A 21,032-nucleotide genomic window follows, 5' to 3' on the forward strand; every position below is an offset into this window, starting at 1 on the left:
GACTAGTTCTATAGTTTCAAAGGGTCTATCCTCAAAATATTTCTTAGTTACAAATGCTATTAAAATAATTTTAATGGAAGAGACTGCCAAAACACTCCTAAGTAATCAAAGTGAACACCCGTAATGGGCAGATGGAAATTGTTTGTCACCTAATAGGATGCAATAAGAAGAAAAAACATTCTGTGGTATTCATATCAAAGATGCATAATCTGCAGACACCTGGCTGGCTCTGTCGGTGGGGTGTGCAACTCTCGATCTTGAGGTAGTAAGTTCGAGCCCCATGTTGGGTGTAGAGATTACTTAAAATATTTTTTAAAAAAGATGCATAACCTGAATCTAATCATGAGGAAATCCCAGACAAGCTGACACTGAGGGACATTTTACAAATATATTCTTCAAGAGTGGCAGGGTCATGGAAGTCAAGAAAAGGCTGAGGAACTATTCCAGACTGAAATAGATTAAGGAGACTTGACAACTATTTGCAACATGTGATTATGGTTTCTGAACGGAACATAACATTATGGGGACTTTTTGATGAAACATTAGTAGAAATAGGGATTGAGTGGTTCTAATGCATCATTTAGTTTCCTGATTTTGAAATTTGTATTATGGTTATGGGAGAATTGCATTGCTTTTAGGAAACACATACCAAAATATTTCAGTTTTGGAACTTTAGGTCAGCAATTTTACTCAAATGTTCAAAATAAATAAAATTCTTTGTACATAGTTCAAACTTTTCTATACCCTTAGGGTTATTAAGAGTAAGTATATAAAAATATACATATGAAACCAGCAATGGGCTCATATCTAAGCTAAACAAACCCTTCACAAAAGAAGAATTGGCATTGCCAATGGACATCTGAGAAAGTGCTCAGCAACATGAAGCTTCATGGAAATGTGAATTAAAACTACAATGAGTTATTAACATACATGTCAGAATGGCTAAAATGAAAATAAGCTGAATATATTTAGTATTGCCAAGAAAGTAGAGCTACTGGCAATCTTATTGTAACATTTTTCAACCATTTGAATAATTCTTTGGCAGCATTTACTAAAAAAGAACACCTGCATTACCAGCAATTATACTTGTAGATTATACTGAACAGAAATCCAATACATTGGGATACAAAAAAGCCACCTATAGGAGTGTTAGAAACAGCACTATTCATAATAGCCTCAGACTAGAATCAACCCATGTGTCCATTGCAATGCAATGGAAAAAAAACTGGAATAGTTATAAAATAAGACACTGTAATAAAGCCTACCAAGTGCTATCTACAAATCAAGTGAAGAAGCTCAATACTAAAAAATAATGTATGATTTCATTCATATGAAGCTCACAAACTAACATTTTGCCTTATATAAAGGCAAAAACTAACCTTTGATGTGATATTGGACACATTTAGAGAAGGGGAAGGTACTGAATAGGAGGAGGCATAAAGGGGCTTCTGGGGTCCTGGCAAAATTAATTTTCTTGGCCTGTGTGTTGGTTTCACTGTGTATGTTCAGATGATAATTCACTGAGCTGAACTTTTAGAACTTTATATTCTGCTTCAATGAAAGGTTTATTTAAAAAGAAATAATTTTTTCCTTTTTTTAATTTAATGTTTATTTTAGAGAGAGTGCATGAGCGTGAGTAGGGGACGGGCAGAGAGAGAGAGGGAAAATAGAGGATCCAAAGCCGGTTCTGCACTGTGATGTGGGGCTCGAACTCAGGGACTGTAAGATTATGACCTGAGCCAAAGTCAGAGGCTTAACTGACTGAGCCACCCAGGAGCCCTTAAAAAGAAAAACTTTTTTTTAAAGTTTTGTTTTTAATGTTTTGTTTTATTTTTGAGAGAGAGACAGAGACAGAGTGTGAGCAGGGGAGGGGCGGAGAGAGAGACACAGAACTTGAAGCAGGCTCCAGGCTCTGCGCTGTCAGCACAGTGCACAACATGGGGCTCAAACCCACCAATTGTGAGACCATGACCTGAACTAAAGTTGGACGTTCAACCAACTGAGCCACCCAGGCATCCCAAGAAGAAACTATTTTAATTAACACTTCTGTCCTGAGGTCTATAGTACTCTGACTGTGGAGGGCTTTATGCTGATGCCTCCCTGACCATCTATTTGGGCAGTGATGGGAAATCACTTCAGTGTGTGGTGTCCCTGAACTGGGACTTTTTTTTTTTTTTTTTTTTAGGTTTATTTTGAGAGAGAGTGAGCAGGGGAGAGGCAGAGAGAGAGGGAAAGAGAATCCCAAGGAGGTTCTGCATTGTCAGTATAGAGCCCGACATGGGGCTTGAATTCATGACCATGAGATCCTGACCTGAGCTGAAATCAAGAGTGGGACGCTTAACCAACTGAGCGACCCACGCACCCTAAGGTGGATTCTAAGTAGAGGTCTTGTACTTGATGGGCTGGTGATACTTCACCTCACCAAGTCACCAATCCCTTACTCCAAAAACGTAGGTATTACACTAGGGATTTCTGATCCCTTCTATCTTGAATCATCTGTTACTCATTTTGTAAAAAGAGAAAGGGCGAGGCAGGAGCCTCAGCAAGAGGGAGGAGGAGCAAAGAAGTAATCTCCCAAGTAATAAAGAAGTCACATCTCCCAAGTAATAAAATGATTGCTTTAAAGAGAACTAGGGGGAGGTGGTGCCTGGCTGGCTCATTTGGTAGAGTGTGTGACTCTTGATCTCAGGGTCATGGGTTCAAGTGCCACCTAGGCACTAGGTAGTGTGCTCTTTTAAATCTAGAGGTATGTGAGTCAGGAAATTTGCCTCTGCCCTTGATAAATTATGAAGGTTCACCAAGACCTGGACTCAAATGGTAAAGGTTACAAATCTTTTCTGACTCCTGTTTTAACCAAACTGTGCTCCCATAATTGACTCAAATGTTTATTTAAAAGTCACTGGGTGGGGTAAGTGCTGGCATAGTGAATCATACTCAGTATATATACATTCAACAAACATGGGAAACTTGCTTGAACTGAGTGTTTTTCTTATATGGAAGCACGCACCTCTCAGGGCATGTGGGGCCTGAGCTCTGCCACCTGCAGTCTGTGTGTCCTTGGCAAAGGAGCTAAAACCCTGAGGCCCAGCTCCCTCAGCCCTAAAATGGAAATAATTTTATCTTAGGCAAAGGTAACTGAATGTATCAAAAGAGAGATGATAGGGGCTTCTCGGTGGCTCAGTCGGTTAAGCGTCTGACTTCAGGCCCAGGTCATGATCTCACAGTTTGTGGGTTCGAGCCCTGCATTGGCTTCTGTGCTGACTGCTCAGAGCCTGGAGCCTGCTCCAGATTCTGTGTCTCCTCTCTCTGCCCCTCTGCCCGTTGCACTCTGTCTCTCTCTGTCTCTCTCTCTCTCTCTCTCTCTCTCTCTCTCTCAAACATTAAAAAAATTAAAAAGATGACAGATGTCAAAATTCCATAAATTTTCAATATTCCTGTAAATATGAGGGATAAAACATTGTGTGAGTGGGGTCTTGGTAAAACTTTAGTAAAAGAGCTTGGAAATATCTGCACTAGTCAGTTTAGAACAGATATGATATTTGCAGAACATCCCTTTGTACAAGCATTACTGTTAGTGATCTGATAACGTACATCTCTTATTCCAGTGATATCTAGATCCTCATGACCACTGAATGTCATCTGTTCAGGTCTGCATGTTGTGTTGGTTCTGTGGGGTTTTGTTTGTTTGTTTGTTTTGTTTGTTTTTAAGATTTGATTTTTAAGTAATCTCTACACCCAATGTGGGGCTGAAACTTCCAACCCTAAGATCAGAGTCACATGCTTTACCAATTGAGCAAGCCAGGTGCCCCAATTCTGTGCGTCTGTATAGTGAATCCCCTGGTTCCCATTCCCATTCACTGAATCCATGCCTTTTGTTTTAAAGTCTTCCATTTCTTGCCATGCATACTTCATTCCATTATTTCTGACAATGCCAGGCCACAAAAAGCAACAGGAGCAGCTATGTCTGGAGGTGACTGTGAGGTGGGGGAAACCATAGCTTCCCAAGTCTTGCTCCCTAAGTTCTGAGATTGGCTCTTTTTTCAGTTACCTGAGCAAGTTTTACCTCTGCAGTTATGAGGAAGGGAGAATCCCTATCTTTTATTTTTTTCTCTTGAGAACGTACAGCCCTGTTGTCCTTGGAATCAAATAAATAAAGGCTTCTATTTAGTGAAGTCTATTATTTTGTGAACAGTCAACGAGGTGTACATACAGAGGAACTAATGCTTTGGGGCTTGATTTTGTTTTCCTATCATTGTTGAGGCAACCGGTGGATCGTATGTATCACATATAGGCACAGTGGGCATCAAAAGATCTCAGTTCAAATCCCCTTTTTGTCACTTATGAGCTGTGCAACACTGAATGGGTCTCCTGTTGTCTTCAAATTTCTCTTTCTCCATTTGTAAAATTAAAATTCCTTTTTCCAGTATCTGGGGGAGCAAGAGTTTGATGGTAAATATGGTATTTATGGTAATATGGTAAATGTAAAAAAAAAAAACCCTTTGGATTGCAAGTAACTTGTTCTGTGAGTGTTCTACAAGATGCACAAACATTTTTAATAAATTTTAACTTGATAAATGAGTGATGTCTTGCAATACAAGTAGTAAGTGACACTGAATGTCACATGATCACAACTGAGAAAATGGTTCTCTCTCTCTCTCTCTCTCTCTCTCTCTCACTGTGGGGTTGTGGATGATCACCAATGCAATGTCACATTTCTGTGAAATCCTCAAAAGGAGGCAAAAGCAAGTGTCATTGGATAGGTTTCTTGTTAAAGTTGCATGAAAAGAGGGGCGCCTGGGTGGCGCAGTTGGTTGAGCGTCCGACTTCGGCCAGGTCACGATCTCGCGGTCCGTGAGTTCGAGCCCCGCGTCGGGCTCTGGGCTGATGGCTCAGAGCCTGGAGCCTGTTTCCAGTTCTGTGTCTCCCTCTCTCTCTGCCCCTCCCCCGTTCATGCTCTGTCTCTCTCTGTCCCAAAAATAAATAAATGTTGAAAAAAAAAAATTAAAAAAAAAAAGTTGCATGAAAAGAGAAAGATTCCATTGAGCCAATAGATATCACTGATTCTGTTAGTGATGGTGAAAGTTGTCCTACACAATAACCTCCTCTCTCTTGTCTCCCTCCTACCAGCCACAAAGGTTTTCAAAGGTAAGTACAAGTTAATTTGTTTATTTTCTTTATATTTTGTATTTTCTTTATTATTTTGTATTATATTACAGTACTGTAATCATTTTTGTGTGAATATTTTTGGATTGTGGAACAAATTATCTGAGTTTCCATTATTTCTTATGGGGAAATTTAGTTTGATATACAAGTGCTTTGGATTACTTCCAGAACGAAAAATGCTCCCAAACCAAGGTTTTACTGTATAAATTTACTTAATTACTTGTTACATGTTTGGACATTTAAGAGTTACATTACCTAGTTTATGTTTAAATAGTTGTAATGTTAGTACAGTACACTAAAATATTTCAAAAGGCTTTCATTTTCTAGGACAAAATATACTATAGTGTTTGATAAAGCATTAAAGGATAAACTTTTTTATATGCAAGGATTTCCCCCCCAAATCATAAATTCACAAACTGGTCATTGCTCAAAATCCAGAATATTTTTCAGTTTTTGTGATCAAATAATTTACTTCGCTGGCTCTCAATCAGAACCATCTAGAGTGTTTAAAAGAAAAAAAGAAAAAGAAAAACATTCCCTGGGCTCCAACCCAGACCTTTTAGAACAGAATCTCCAGGGCATGGCATTAGAAGCAAAAGAAGAGTAAAGTACCCCATACTTTTATCTTTATCAGTGGGCCAAAGTCCCTTTAAGAGAGAGATGAAAGTAAATCTAGCTGATTGGTTACCTTATAAACATCACAGGTAGAATTAGCAGTGAGTGTACAGAAGCTTTAGACTTTAAGCTCACAGTTGTCTAAGAAGAGAACACTTCCATGGATCCACTTGTGATTCTGGTGCTCTGTCTCTCCTGTTGGCTTCTCCTTTCTCTCTTGAAACAGAACACTGGGAAGGGGAAGCTCCCGTCTGGCCCTCATCCTCTCCCTTTTATTGGAAATATCCTACAGGTAGATGTGAAGAACATCGGCAAATCCTTATGCAATGTAAGTATGCTTTATGCTCCTCCAGCAGTTTGCAAAGGGTATGTACATTAACCTCTGCTTTTAAATAAAATATCTTTATGAAAATATATTAAATTATAGTATATTAAAATAAAAACATCAAGATATATCTATAAAGCAAATACTCCTTGCGGAGTATTGTCAAGAATAGTGGAATAAGGGGTGCCTGGCTGGGTCAGTCAGTAGAGCATGTGACTCCTGATCTCAGGGTCATGAGTTTGAGCCCCACAATGGGTGTAGAGATCACTTTTAAAAAATAGTGTAGGGGCGCCTGGGTGGCGCAGTCGGTTAAGCGTCCGACTTCAGCCAGGTCACGATCTCACACTCCGTGAGTTCGAGCCCCGCGTCGGGCTCTGGGCTGATGGCTCAGAGCCTGGAGCCTGTTTCTGATTCTGTGTCTCCCTCTCTCTCTGCCCCTCCCTCGTTCATGCTCTGTCTCTCTCTGTCCCAAAAATAAATAAACGTTGAAAAAAAAATTAAAAAAAAATAGTGTAATAAAATAATGTTTTCTATGAATAGAGAAATATTTAGGTCATTCTTTGGTATCATCAAAATAATCAAATGGCAAAAGTGAGGAATGTTGCTGCCCTTCTTTGTTTCAGAGACATTTGGTATGACTTCTGGCTGGAGGTAAACGGTAAGGGAGGTAGTTTGTGATTGGAGATTTCATTCGAGAAGTCATCTACTATATAAACTGTGTGTTTTATTCGGAATAGTCATGAAAATTGAACTCTGAAGAAGCAAATTGTGCCTGATGTCAAGGAAGTAGTTTTGAATAGTAGTTCATTTGCATGAGTGAATGAAAGAAAAAAATCCTTGGGGCCAGCTGGATGGTAACAGAATCCCTTTGGATTCTGTACAGAACTGCTGTCTGTACCCCAAGAATGCTGCAAGAAAGAAGCAATTCTCCTTCTATGAGATGCTGGGCTCTGTGATGCTTGCTCTCTTTTTATGTTAGTAATAGCAGCAGATCTCAAAGTGGAGTGGGCCTTAGCATCATCTGTGGTGATTTTTTAAAAAAAAATACATAATTCTAGTGTACATCGTAAGGCTACAGAGATAGAATCTCCAGGGGATGAGCTTTACAGATGATCCTGAAACCATCAGCTGGGTATTGGTCCCCAGGTAGGCACTGGGGACTGGTAAATTGCTCAGGCATCAGAGGTGTGCCAAGCAGGGTTGAAACTGGGGTGTTCTGTTATTAGACACTGGAAATATATAGGAAATTCTTTGAACTTCAGTCTCTCTATACAACAGGGTAAATAAACCTCGCTCAAGGTGTTTCTGTGATGGCTAGTTGTAATAATCTGAGTAATAATAGTCTGGGCCATTGCCTGTCACATCAGTGGCCCTCTCTATGTGTCGGCTGTAACAATCTTATTTATACATAACATCCAGAAATAGGTGAAGCTACGTTCGGCAGAATAAAAACATCAACAATATGATGATGATATCAGGTTTAATCATGCACACACACACAAATGCACAAAATATAGCCAAATTGTGACTTCTTTGGGTAATAATATATACATTTTCTTTGCGCTTCTCAGCTCTCAAAAACCTATGGCCCGGTTTTCACTCTGTATTTTGGCATGAAGCCTGCTGTTGTGCTGCATGGATATAAGGCAGTGAAGGAAGCCCTGATTGATCTAGGAGAAGAGTTTTCTGCAAGAGGAAGTTTCCCATTAGCTGAAAGAATTAGTAAAGGACATGGTAGGTATGCTGGTATGCAGGTTCAGCACTGGTTATGGGAGTAGGAAGGATGGAAAACAGGAATTTGAAGGGTAACTCAGCAGCACTTGGCCCATCTACAAGGCTTCCTCCTCCTTGCCCAGGACTTCTGTCCCAGTTTCTGTCTTCCCTCTGGTAGGAATCCTTTTCACCAATGGAAAGAGATGGAAGGAGATGCGGCGCTTCTGCCTCATGACCCTGCGGAATTTGGGGATGGGGAAGAGTGACCTTGAGAGCCGAGTTCAAGAGGAAGCCCACTACCTCATGGAAGAGTTGAGAAAAACCAATGGTGGGTTATTCTATAACTCTGACCTTGACAGGCTGTTTGTTCTCTTGTCTACTGATATCCTTGGAAACATTTCAGCCCTTTTGTGGAGGAGAAAGGGTGTGCAGCAGAGAACCAAGGGAGGTTTTGTGTATCTATGCTTGTTATGTATGTCCTTCCATGACCGTGCATAGGCTGTGTATACAAAAGGTCATTTAATCCTATTCTGTCCCAAATTTGTTAATTTCCAAATCATTACGTCATGAAGGTAGAACATTTGGGGAGTCATTTTTTCAAAGAGTTAGAGAACAATGTCTTTCCCATAATGTATATGTGCATTACCTGTTTCAGAACATGTCACCAGGGAATACTTGTCAAGTGGACACAGTGGAAGTGACCTCATCACCCCCTGATGGAGCACATGTAACAAGTGACATGTGCTTTTACTTCATTGGTCTATATGTGTTTGGTCAGCTTCATTGATCTGTCCGAAGGTTTCTTCCCAGGCCCATGTCTACGTTTCTGGCAGTAATGATACCTTTTTTATGGTTGTAATTCCCCAGGCATCTTAGTGCAGCCCTTATCAGTTGTGATTTCCCTATAAACAGCTATTTAAAAATTTTTTTAATTTAAAATTTAAATTAGTTTCAAATGTACAAGTTAGTGATTGAACACTTTCATACATTACCCAGTGCTCATCACAAATGCCCTCCTTAATCCCCATCATCTGTTTAACCCATCCCCCACCCCCCCCCCCCACCTCCATCTGGTAACCATCAGTTTGTTCTGTATAGTTAAGAGTCTGTTTCTTGGTTTGCCTTTCTCTTTCTTTTTTTCCCCCTTGCTCATTTGTTTCTGAAATTCCACATATGAGTGAAATCATATGGTATGTGTCTTTCTCTGACTTATTTTGCTTAGCATAATACACTCCAGCTCTATCCATGTCATTGCAAATGGCAAGATGTCATTCTTTTTGATGGCTAAGTAATATTCCATTGGTTATGTATATACCACTTCTTTATCCATTCATCAGTCATGAGCACTTAAGCTATTTCCATAATTTGGCTATTGCACATAATGCTGCTATAAACATCGGGGTACATGTATCCCTTTGAATTAGTAGTTTTGTATCCTTTGGGTAAATATCTAATAGTGCAATTGCTGGATCATAGAGTAGTTCTATTTTTTGAGGAACCTCCATCCTGTTTTCCAGGGTGACTGTAAACGATTATTTTTAAATTACCAGTTTGAGTTATTTAATGTTGCTCTCTAATCTGTAGTATTATTTAATATATGTTAAGAAATATATGCTATAGCATAATCCTGAAAATTACACAAATACCAAATTATAAAATGATTTAAGTTTCAGCTATTAATAACTCTTTACCCTGCCTCCCTTATTAGTTGACTTTCCTTATATTACTCTCCTTTATAGTCTATTAATCATGTTTCTAATTTTCTCTATTTTGTAATGTTTTGACATCTTAGAGGCCTTGCAGAACCAGGGAACAACCTCCCCTCCCAGGGGTAATGAATTACTAGATATAGCAAACTTCTTGTCTTAGAGCATGTCTTTGATTTGTAAATCAGCCTATCCACAGCCCATACCCCCAGCTGCCTCCTTTACCAAGTTCTCACACACCAAGCCAATACTCTCCCTGCTCTAAATCAACGCAGGGCCAATTACTGAAGAACTGGGGAACACCCCTGTAACCCAGAGCCCTCTGCAACTGTTCAAACTATCTGATCCTAAATGTACTCAGCATACCTACCCTGCCTTGCTCACTCCTTCCCGTGAAAGCCCCAATGAAGGCTCTGGCCCATGCTTTCCCTCTGTTCCTTCTGCCTCCTCATCTATCTTGGTGCTTCCCTCTTGGTAACTCTGAGTAACAAACTGTCTTTTCAATTGCTATCTTCTCCTGATCTACTGGCCTCACGATCTAAATAAAAATTCCAGGTGCATTTTAAAATCATTGGATTTGGGTTAGAACTTGTATGGTAATTATTTTACCCCCCTCTGTCAGCTCCAGTGACTTATGAAGTGCTTGTCACAATGAATCTGATTTTCAGTGTGGATTTCAAATTACCCTGCTTTTTAATTCTCTCTCTAAAATGAAGCGAAAGATTAAAAACCAAATTTTAGCTGTGAATCTCTCTCTCTCTCTCTCTCTCTCTCTCTCTCTCACACACACACACACACACACACACACACATACACACACACACACACACAGAAATCTCAAGGCCTTCTTAAATTTATCCCCTACCTTCTAGAATAAGTTTTTCCAAAAGCTTACTGTCCTTGAGTGTTTCAACTGAAAAGGAGTCTGGAATAGGAGCAGTTAACTAAACATGTTTCCTATTTTTTAATTCTGTCTCATTTCTTCCTCATTTTTGATTCTGGTCACCTTAATTACATTGATGATGTGAATTTGGGGCCTTTTGCATATAAACTTTATTGATCATTTGATTATAGCAATTTCATTTAAATATTTCCCACTAAAAATATAAAACTTTTCCTCTGCTTTCATTTATCTGTAAAATGACAGAATTGACTTAAATGATAGTCCAAGTAAAAAATTTATAGCAACGATACGGGCTTCTGCTAATGGCTATATATAGTAATATTCCAGAATGCCACAAGAGGGCAGGCTGTCCAAATAAATGTGGGGCCTGATGGACACTATTTCCTAGAGAAGAAAAATTTTTTTTTCTATATTGCAATAAAGAAATAAAAGGACTCTATTTATTGCCTTTTCTGTTTTTAAAAAAAATTTTTAAGTAGGTTCCATGCTGAACATGGGGCTTGATCTCATGAGCCAGCCAGGCGTCCCAGGACTCTTTATCAAGTTCATCTTTTTTGTCTGCTTATCTGTGACTTAAGTTTGAAATAAAGATTTCTTATTTTACTTTTATTTTAGGCAAATTGTATTATAATTTGTATTCATTTGTGTTAGTTTTTCTTCTCATATAATATGGATAGCTTTTGCTTTTTTACATTCATTCCATCCAGTATCTGCATTTTTCCATAATCTTCCTTTCTCTAATCTTTTCCTCTGCTGATTTTACACATGGGTCACTTCAACTATTCATTGTACATAAAAGGTTTCCAGGTCCTTAGTCATTTTTTCCCTTCCTTATATGAGTGCTAATTGCAAGCTTACCAAACAGGTGTGATTCTTCATTCATAACCTGAATCATTACGTAGTTTTTAAAAATTTATTTTTATTATTATTATTTTTAAGTAATCTCCACACCCAATGTGGAGCTTAAACACACGACTCCAAGACCAACAATTGCATGCTCCATGTACTGCCACACACCCCTATTAGGTATTTTTAAAAGTGGCTTCTTGGGGCATCTGGTGGGCTCAGTCAGTAAAGTCGGTCTTTCTTGATCTCAGGGTCATGAGTTCAAGCCCTGCGTTGGCTAAAAAGTAAAAGAAGGGAAGAAGGGAAGAGAGGGAGGGAGGGAGGAAGGAAGGGAGGGAGGGAGGGAGGAAGGGAGGGAGGGATTTCTTTAAATTTGTTTCTTTTGTTCTTCAAAGTAATAGTCCCCTTGGGTAAAAATCAGGTAAACAAATTTGCGTGTCATCCTTGTGCAGGCGCCATGCTAATCTTCTCTGTATGGTTCCAATTTTAGTATATGTGCTACTGAAGCGAGCACCAAATGTAGTGATATAAATGGAGTATTTGGAAAACTATTATTAAACAAACGAGGATGGAATGGGCTTCATATTTAAAAAAAATTTTTTTTTACATGTATTTATTTTTGGGAGACAGAGACAGAGTGCAAGCAGGGGAGGGGCAGAGAGAGAAGGAGATACAGAATCTGAAGCAGGCTCCAGGCTCCGAGCAAGCTGTCAGCACAGAGCCGGACTCGGGCGTGAACCCACGAACCAAACTGTGAGATCATGACCTGAGCTGAAGTCCGATGCTCAACTGACTGAGCCACCCAGGCAGGAATGGACTTCACTTTTAAGGGAAAAGTGACAAGTTGATTTTAAGCATACTAAAATTTTCACCGATAAAGGGATTGCTAGGTAGATATTGCTTTAGAGGTTCTAAAATTACCTTTATCTGTTATCAACAACAAAGACTTTTATATGTATATTTTAATGCTATTTAATAAATCTTTCCTATTCTTTTTTTTTAATCTCTCCTATTCTTTAGCCTTACCCTGTGACCCCACTTTTGTCCTGGGCTGTGCTACCTGTAATATGATCTGCTCCATTATTTTCCAAAATCGTTTTGATTATACAGATCAGACTTTACTTGGCTTCCTGGAAAAATTTAATGAAAACACCAAGATTTTGAGCTCCTCATGGGTCCAGGTGAGGTCAAGATCCTCTCTTCCTGAGAAGCTACTTACACTGTTTTGTCCAAGTCCAAAATTCTGTATGAACCATGCTGTGAAGTGAATGAAAACTAGACATTTTGGATGTTATAATGTGGTAACTGTGGAAATCAGATTCTTCTCCCTTCTTGAGATTTGTTTTGTTTTGCTTGCTATAGGTTTGTGCTGTTGTGTTTTTTTGGTGTTGTTTTTTTTACTTTTTTTAATGTTTTATTTTATTTTTTTTTAATTTAATTTTTTTTTTCAACGTTTATTTATTTTTGGGCCAGAGAGAGACAGAGCAGGAACGGGGGAGGGGCAGAGAGAGAGGGAGACACAGAATCAGAAACAGGCTCCAGGCTCTGAGTCATCAGCCCAGAGCCTGACGCGGGGCTCGAACTCACGGACCGTGAGATCGTGACCTGGCTGAAGTCGGACACTTAACCGACTGCGCCACCCAGGCGCCCCTGTTTTATTTTATTTTTGAGAGAGAGAGAGAGAGAGAGACAGAGACAGAGACAGAGTACAAATGGGGGAGGGGCAGAGAGAGAGGGAGACACAGAAGCTAAAGCAGGCTCCAGACTCCAAGCTGTTAGCACTGAGCCAATGTGGGGCTTGAACTCACGAACCATGAGATCATGAGGCTCGAACTCGTGAACCATGAAATCATGACCTGAACCAAAGTCAGACGCTTAATGGACTGAGCCACCCAGGCACCCCCGTGTGTGCTGGGTTTTTTGCTTTCTATAGGCTCTAGATGTTTATTTAGTGACTTTTCTGAACTGTTTTTGCTAAGTCTCTTCTTTGTCATGTGCGGTCTCTGAAATCTCTGTTCCTGTAGCTTGTATTAAGCTAATGTTTTGATGGAAGTTTCCTTGAATGTGAGGAGCCGAAATGAAGGGAGAAAGAGGGGGTGGGGAGAGAAAGGGAGGGGGAGAAGGGGGAGAAAGAGAGAGAACTGGAAGGAAGAAGGGAGGGACAGAAGAAGGGAGGGAAAGAGAGGGAGGGAGGGAAGGGGGAAGGCAGGAAGGAAGGGAGGGAGGGAGAGGGAGGGAGGGAGGAAGGAACTAATGAATTCTTCCAGATTGGCTCTCTGCTGGGACACTCCTTCAGTGCTTTCATCAGACTGTTTTCAATTCTTTCTCAGCTTGTGCTGAGCCAAGATCACCCAGAGGTGAAAGCTTAGGGTCTTCTGAGGTCTTTTCTTAGCCTATGTCCTGCTTTCTAAACTTTTTTTTTTTTTTAATTTTTGTTTAATGTTTATTTATTCTTGAGAGAGAGAGAGAGAGAGAGTGGGGGAGGAGCAGAGGGAGAGGGAGACACAGAATCCGAAGCAGGCTCCAGGCTCTGAGCTGTCAGCACAGAGCCCAACGCGGGGCTCGAAGCCACGAACCGTGAGATCATGACCTGAGCCAAAGTCGGATGCTTAACCGACTGAGCCACCCAGGCGCCCCCTAAACTTTAAATTTCTAAATTCCTCAGTATACATGGGTGCTTTTGAATGCCCTAATTTCCAGAAGTTACTCTCTCCTCAGCTTTTCTTCCTAGGATTTTGATGTTGTATCCTATGCCTTAACTAATCTTTGCCCGAGGAGGCTGTGGGTTATTCATTTGCCTTACAGAGTTTTGGAGACATACCTACTACTTTTCCACTCTGAGTTCTAAGTTAGATGAGACAAAGACCAGAGCCCTTCAGATTGCCCCAGAGAAGTGGCAACAGAGAAAACAATTTTTTGTGAGGATGGTCAGCTCTACTCTTTCTTGAACTAGAAACCAGAGTCCCATGTAAGAAGCTGCCCTTGTTAAGACCCCTGCCAAACTGAGGAAAGAGGTGGGACAAGGACAAATTAAAAACTTCACAAAGCTTTCCCGCCATTTTCAAGTTACCTTTTTCTTAATTCAGCATTCTCTTGATATTTTTGTTTTCTAGAATTCAGACAAGTTGATTCTCATGGTTTTTGCTAAAATTCTCAGCCTTTTTTGAGAGGGACCTACCTTTGGAGCTGTCTACTGTGACATTTTCACCAGTTATACTCAGTGAAGTGAATTTTTGAATACCGAACTCCTGCCCAGGGCAAGCGTCCTGGAGTGTGCATCTGAGAAAGATAGTTGAAGCCTTTATTTCACAGACAAGAAGACAAATGTCCAAATATGGAGCTGGTGGAATTCAAGCCCATTTGTTCCCTGGTCTGTGATTTTTCCACTAAACCTCAAACCTCAGTTTCCATAAGCTACTTTGGTGACTGCCTGGAAACATGACCACATCACTCCATGGGCATGCAGGCCCCTGCTGGAAGGTTCCCATTGCCCACAAGGTTTGTCCTCCACTCACTTAGTGACCTCTTCATCACATTACTTAACAGAAGTATGCTAATTTAGGAAGGAAAAGAATGTCTCCTTTAAGAAGAGAAAACGTTTGGGATCACAGATGCTACCAGGGAACACTGACTAGGGAGTAGCTTTGTGCTAAATATCAAGTTGCCCAAACTCCCTTAACCTTGGTCTTCATCTATAAAATGTGAATCATAGTAATTCATGTCATTCTATATTTCAAGGTTGTAGGGAGGAATTAATATTTAAAAAATGAGAGAATTGGGCACCTGGGTGGCTCAGTCACTTCAGTCAGTTGAGCATCCAACTCTTGATTTTGGCTCAGGTCATGATCCCAGGGACATGGGATCGAGCCCCACATTGGGCTCTGTGCTGACAGCACACAGGGCCTGCTTGGACTTCTCTCCCTCCTCTCTCTCTCTCTCTGCCCCTCCCCCCACTTGCACATGTACCTTCTCTCAAAATAAATAAACTTAAAAAAAAAGTTTCTCTCTCTCTCTCTCCCTTTGCCCCTCTACCCTGCTTGTATTCTCTCTCATTCTTTCTAAAAATTAAAAAATAGGCATGCCTGGGTGGCTCAGTCAGTGGAGCATCCAAACTCTTAATTTCAGTGCAGATGTGATCTCATGGTTCATGAGATTGAGCCCCACATCGGGCTCTGTGCTGATGGCACAGAGCCTCCTTGGTATTCTCTCTCTCCCTCTCTCTGCCCCTCCCCACTCTTTCACTCTCCCAAAATAAATAAATAAACTTGAAAAAATAAACTCATTTAATGTCGTAGACTCTGGGTCTAGAGTTCTTTTTTGCCCAGCAAGAAAGCAGGACACAGGATTAAAGTGCGAGAGATGACTAATGTCCTGGAGAAGACAAGAGCCCCGATTAAGGGTCCTTGCTCCATTTTTATTAGGATCAGAAGGCTTACAAACATGGTAATGGACGTGCACAAAGGGACAATGAAACTGTGAACATTAACTCATGGACATGAGGGAAAGAGGGGTTTGAAGATATGTGGAGTTAGGGGTTTGGGTCAATACAAAACAAAACCCTGGTGCCAGGCAGCCAGGCAGAAGGTTGTTTACAGCAGACGTGAGGCACCACTTATCTAGCAAGAAAGAACACTAGACCCAGAGTCTACGACAATTTAAAAAATTAAAAAATTTAAGTTAAAAAAAGAGAGAATTGACATAAAGATGCCTTAATACTATGAGGTTGATATATGTGTATAGGAAATTATTATTATCTTCCATCATCTGGTCAGAGTTTGTTCCCTTAAGTATCCCTATGAGCATTAGACAGTTACTTTTATATGCACATTAAATGCTTCCCCAGAAGATAGAGACCATTTTTTTCTTTATCTCATTTCTTTAATGTTTTTAATTTAATAATTAATTTTTTTTTTATCCTTAAGATCTACAATAGTTTCCCTGCTCTCATTGATTACCTCCCAGGAAGTCATCGCAAAATATTTAAAAATTTTACTTGTACACACAATTATATTTTAGAGAAAATCAAAGAACACCAAGAATCCTTGGACATTAACAATCCTCGGGATTTCATTGATTACTTCTTGATCAAAATAAAACAGGTAAAATGTTGGTGACAGATCATTTATTTGTTTGCCTGCATTTTTGGGGTTCACTGATTAGTTCTGTACTTATCAGGGATGTTTCAATAGGCAAGAAATGCTGGGCCAAACACTTTAGGTTCTTATGTATGCATGGATCTGGATTGAGCATCATAGAAGATCTAAGATTGAATTGCTAAATACCTGGAATACATGGAACCTGTTTGTCAAGTTTCTACCTGAGAAGAAAGAGAATGTACACTTTAGGGGAAATGAAAATTCAAACAGATTAGAAATGACAAAATATTGAGGCGTAAAATTAAGGTGGATGTGATCATGTCACACACAGCATGTGGGAGAGGTAGAAGGAAAGATTTAACCTTGCTAGGCTCCTGCTTGTTTTGAGGGTTGATGTAGATCCTCAAATATTTGCAATAAGGAATAGGGGAGGGAATTTCAGATTGGTAGAGTGGTATGATGAGAGGTTCAGGGGTGTGTATTGTCAAAGAGATTGGATGGATAGAAGAGAGAAGTCTTCGCTGAGTGTAGCCAAACATGAATTTGGACAGATACAGAGTTGAACATTGGTGTCTGTCAAGTAACTGTAAACCTGAGTGTTGGCATGACAAGTTTTGATTTTATCAGGTAGGTGTATGAGCCACAAGAGTGGAATGCAAGTAATTATTGGAGGAAATTATCCTGGGAGCCCTGGAGAATGATCTGTATGATAAGAATGGACTCCAGGACCAACCGTGAGATTTTTCATTTCTTCGGACTTTGGCTTGATAAGAGTCTGGACCATGGAAATACAGAGGATCCTGAAATCAAATCAAATTGTTCATCTTGTCACATCTCAGGGATCTATAGAGACTGGTTTTAGTTGGAGGAGAGGATAAGTAGGAACTGTAGGGGAAATTTTAGTAATAAGAACAGATACAGCATTTGAGAAGTTTAACCAAGGAGTGAAAGATTTAGATAATAAATCTGAATGAGTGATAGGATCAAGTTGGAAATCATGTGACAACAGTAATGTAGATGACATGATGACACTTGTGGAGGTACAAAGTCCTCTTTGAACTGGGGAGAGACCAAATCCAAAATGTATCCTAAGGAGCTAATTCTAGAGAAGGAAATTCCTTCATCTGAGGCCATCGTTATTTTATCTAATCACTTTGTAACTCTGGGCAGAAATGAGAAACCAGTTAGTAAGCTAAAATGGCAAGGAGTCAAAGATGCCCATGAGGGTGACTGTCAAAGAATTGTCCATGCATGTCAATTGGACTGCTCAAATCATGTATTCTGGGTGGAATGAAGTGAAGAATACAGAATGGTTTGAAGAAACTGGAAGAGGGACGAAGCAAATTACTTCCACCCTCTTCTTTCTCTACTAATAGGGCAATTATTTTTATCTCTCTGGTGATAATCTGATTAAAAAGTATGGACATTTGGGGTGCCTGGGTAGCTCAGTCGGTTAAGCATCCGACGTCAGCTCAGGTCATGATATCACGGCTCGTGATTTCAAGCCCTGAATCAGGCTCTGTGCTGACAGCTCAGAGCCTGGAGCCTGCTTCAGATTCTGTGACTTCCTCTATCTCTCTGCCCCTCCCCTGCTCATGCTCTGTCTCTCTCTGTCTCTCAAAAAATAAATAAATGTTAAAAAAAAATTTTTTTTTTTTAAGTATGGACATCTTCCCAGAAGAATGCACCTACATTAATTTTTTTTTTCCACATATTTTGAGGAATTTTCTTAATGCTGGGAAGCCTCTCCACTGATCCTGGGCTAATTAAGGCTCTGACATCTCTCTTTCAATTAACAGTATTTCTTTATACTATATTTTAAAATTGCATTGTTCCTCTGGTCTTCATCATAGTATTTAAATTCTATCTTATTCCTTTTTGTTGTTGTTAACATCTTCATAGAGTATAATTTACATACCAAACCCTTCACACATTTCAAGTACAATTCAGGAGTTGTGTATTTTCAGAGTTCTGCAACACCACAGCAATCAATTACCAAATATTTTCATCACCCTGAAAAGAAGCCCCATACGTGCCATCAGAAATCTCCATTGCCCCTGAATCCTCCCTTCAGGCATCACTCCTCTACTTTCTGTCTTTATAGATTTGCTATTCTGGATGTTTCATATTAATGGACTTCTACAGTATGTGGTCTTTTGTTCTAGCTTCTTTCACTTAACATAATGTTTTCAAGGTTCATTGATGTAACTTATATCAGTACTTCATTCCTTTGGTTGAATATTGTTCTGGAGTGGCTATGCCATATTTTATATATCCACTCATTGGTTGATGGACATTTTGGTTGTTTCTGGTTTTCTGGTTATTATGAATAAACTTCTGTGGACATTTGTGTACAGGTTTTGGTATATACAAATGCTTTAATTTCTCTTGGGTATATACCTGGTGATAGAATTGCCGGGCCATATGATAACTTTGTATTTAACCCTGGGAGGAAGTGTGGTGGGTCAAAGACCTGAATGTAAGAGCTAAAAATGTAAAACTCGTAATTACAAGAAAACTTAGGCATAAAATTGGCTAAAATTGATAATCCATTTGTATGTAAGCACTGATTCTTTAAATTTGCTTCAACAGTAGGAAATGCTAAAAATGGTTTATTAGTGCCCTATTCTTTTTCCTCGCTTTAGAGTGATTTTGGGTTGGCAATGTTAGAAAACTGTGTGAAGTTGATGTTACTGGTGGGTCTAGTAAGTACAGCTATTGAGTGGGTTAAGCCTATCTTAATGGAGTTGATTACATGTTAGGCATGCTACTGGTCACTTGGGGATTATAAAAACCTTATTAAATTAATGCTGGTCTATAGGAAGGGATAGGAAGAAATTATTATTATTATTATTTGTATTTTAGTGACCTCAATAGTAAGTATTTCAAATGGCCCTATGATTATTATCGACTTTGTGTCATCCTTACCTTAAACCAACTTCGGCTGTCCTTGTGAGGTGCTTTTGCTCTCCCAATGTACAGTTTATGAGACCTCTATTCAGTCAGTCTCTTATCCTCAACATCTGCATTTCCCCTACACTCTCCTTCATCCCTTATGAGCAGTTAATGCTTAAATTTTCTGTCTTCATGTCTGTAGTATTTCTTCTATCTCTATATCCCCATTAATTCCTGTACTTGTTTCCTACTCCAAGTTGCCTCCTGCCTCACATCTAGAATAATCTGTTCTAGGATGTGCTGTAATGTTAGCTTTTGCACATTTTCAACCTCATAATGAGATTTTAGGCAATATAGAATCCACATAAATTCTATAACAGAAGAAGAGAATTGCAAATTCTCGATCTTGGTTTATACCATTTTTTGAGATATTGCTCTAATTTACTCATTTCTCTCTATTCAGATTGTGTTTGCCTACCAACAAGAGAAAACCCAATTAACAATATTTTAAGGAAGTGTAGTGGGTTTATTTATCTCATGTACAGCGAATTTCATGTAGAGCAGTCCAGGACATGTACAGTAGCTCTGAAGTATCATGGACTCAGGTGCCTTCTATTTTTCTTTAGCACACTTAGTGTGTAGGCTTTATGTTCATGCTCAAATACTCGTGTTTCAAGATGATGTCTACACCACCACCACCACCTACATATCTGTGTTTTGAGTAAGAAGAAGGAAAGAGAAAGTGGCATCCATAGGCCATTGGTAAGAAATAGATTGCTTGGCCAATGTAGCTGCAAAGGAGGCTGGGAAGTGGAATTTGTAGGCAAGCAAGGGATAAGGAATAGGAAATGAAGATTGGGTCAGCTAATGCATACAGTTTTCCATACCATACAGTTATTATTTTAACACTGCCCTCTCCAGTTTCTAAGTTTGCTTCCCTTGATAACAATGTGCTATTTGGGATTTATTGTAATGACATGTGCTGGCAAACCATCAAATAATGGCATTGAATAATTCCTAGGAAAACCACAGTCAGCAGTTGGAGTTCACTATTGAAAACTTGATAGCCACTGCAAGTGATTTGTTTGCAGCTGGGACAGAGACCACAAGCACCACCCTAAGATATGCTCTCCTGCTCCTGCTGAAGCACCCGGAAGTCACAGGTACCGCCAGCCTGGTAGGAAGGGTGAATTTCAGAAATGATGTTGAGAAGACACTCGTATGGGTTTCTATCTTGTTTCTCTTAGAGAAGCTTCCTTACTGAAATTCCTGTGCCACCAGCTCTGATTTGTCCAAATATTAAAAAGGGAGATAAGTGAGGCAAATTCACACACTAGCAGAGGATGACTGAGAAGTGAAGACACTGTGAGCAATAATAGCAAAAGCAGAAAGCTATGGATTTTATCAACAAAAAGAACTTTGGATAAATGTCTAGATTTTATGGGAAAGGATTTATAGCAGGCACGGCCAGCATAAGTTGAATATCAGTTTTCTTAAAAGAGGCCACTTTGAATGGTAGGTGTGTTCTTGGAGAAATCTTTCCTGGGTTTGCTGGGTCAGTTGAGCATCTGACTCTTGGTTTCAGCTAAGGTCATGGTTCCAGGGTCATAGGATTGGGCTTTGCATCGGGCTCCATGCTGAGTGTGGAGCCTGCTTAAGGTTCTCTCTCTTTCTCTCCCTCTCTCTGTTTCTCTCTTCTGCTTGTGCTCTAAGAAATAAAAGAAAGAAAGAAAGAAAGAAAGAAAGAAAGAAAGAAAGAAAGAAAGAAA

At 39.7% G+C, this 21,032-nt stretch overlaps 1 protein-coding gene and 1 non-coding gene across 4 annotated transcripts in view; one reads left to right on the forward strand and one right to left on the reverse strand.

Moving 5' to 3' along the window:
- The first annotated feature begins 5,319 nt into the window (after positions 1 to 5,319).
- The window catches only part of LOC121037024 (cytochrome P450 2C41-like), a 38,962-nt gene continuing 23,249 nt past the window's right edge, over positions 5,320 to 21,032 (forward strand). Inside the window, exons 1-7 of one of the 3 annotated variants that reach the window (XM_040485919.1) lie at positions 6,003 to 6,106; positions 6,727 to 6,761; positions 7,675 to 7,837; positions 7,995 to 8,144; positions 12,293 to 12,453; positions 16,195 to 16,371; positions 20,285 to 20,426. In XM_040485919.1, the coding sequence (XP_040341853.1) occupies positions 7,717 to 7,837; positions 7,995 to 8,144; positions 12,293 to 12,453; positions 16,195 to 16,371; positions 20,285 to 20,426 (751 nt within the window). In that variant the 5' untranslated portion in view covers positions 6,003 to 6,106; positions 6,727 to 6,761; positions 7,675 to 7,716. Of the gene's footprint in view, positions 6,107 to 6,619; positions 6,762 to 7,674; positions 7,838 to 7,994; positions 8,145 to 12,292; positions 12,454 to 16,194; positions 16,372 to 20,284; positions 20,427 to 21,032 lie in introns of those variants that run through there. The other 2 variants (XM_040485917.1, XM_040485918.1) reach the window with 2 other exon arrangements.
- On the reverse strand, positions 11,685 to 11,786 carry LOC121037616 (U6 spliceosomal RNA). Its single transcript, XR_005793878.1, has one exon. It is a non-coding gene; the product is annotated as a U6 spliceosomal RNA (small nuclear RNA).

This window comes from Herpailurus yagouaroundi, unplaced genomic scaffold (genome assembly GCF_014898765.1).
Source record: "Herpailurus yagouaroundi ecotype Mexico unplaced genomic scaffold, PumYag 163, whole genome shotgun sequence".
Classification (NCBI taxonomy): Eukaryota; Metazoa; Chordata; class Mammalia; order Carnivora; family Felidae; genus Herpailurus; species Herpailurus yagouaroundi.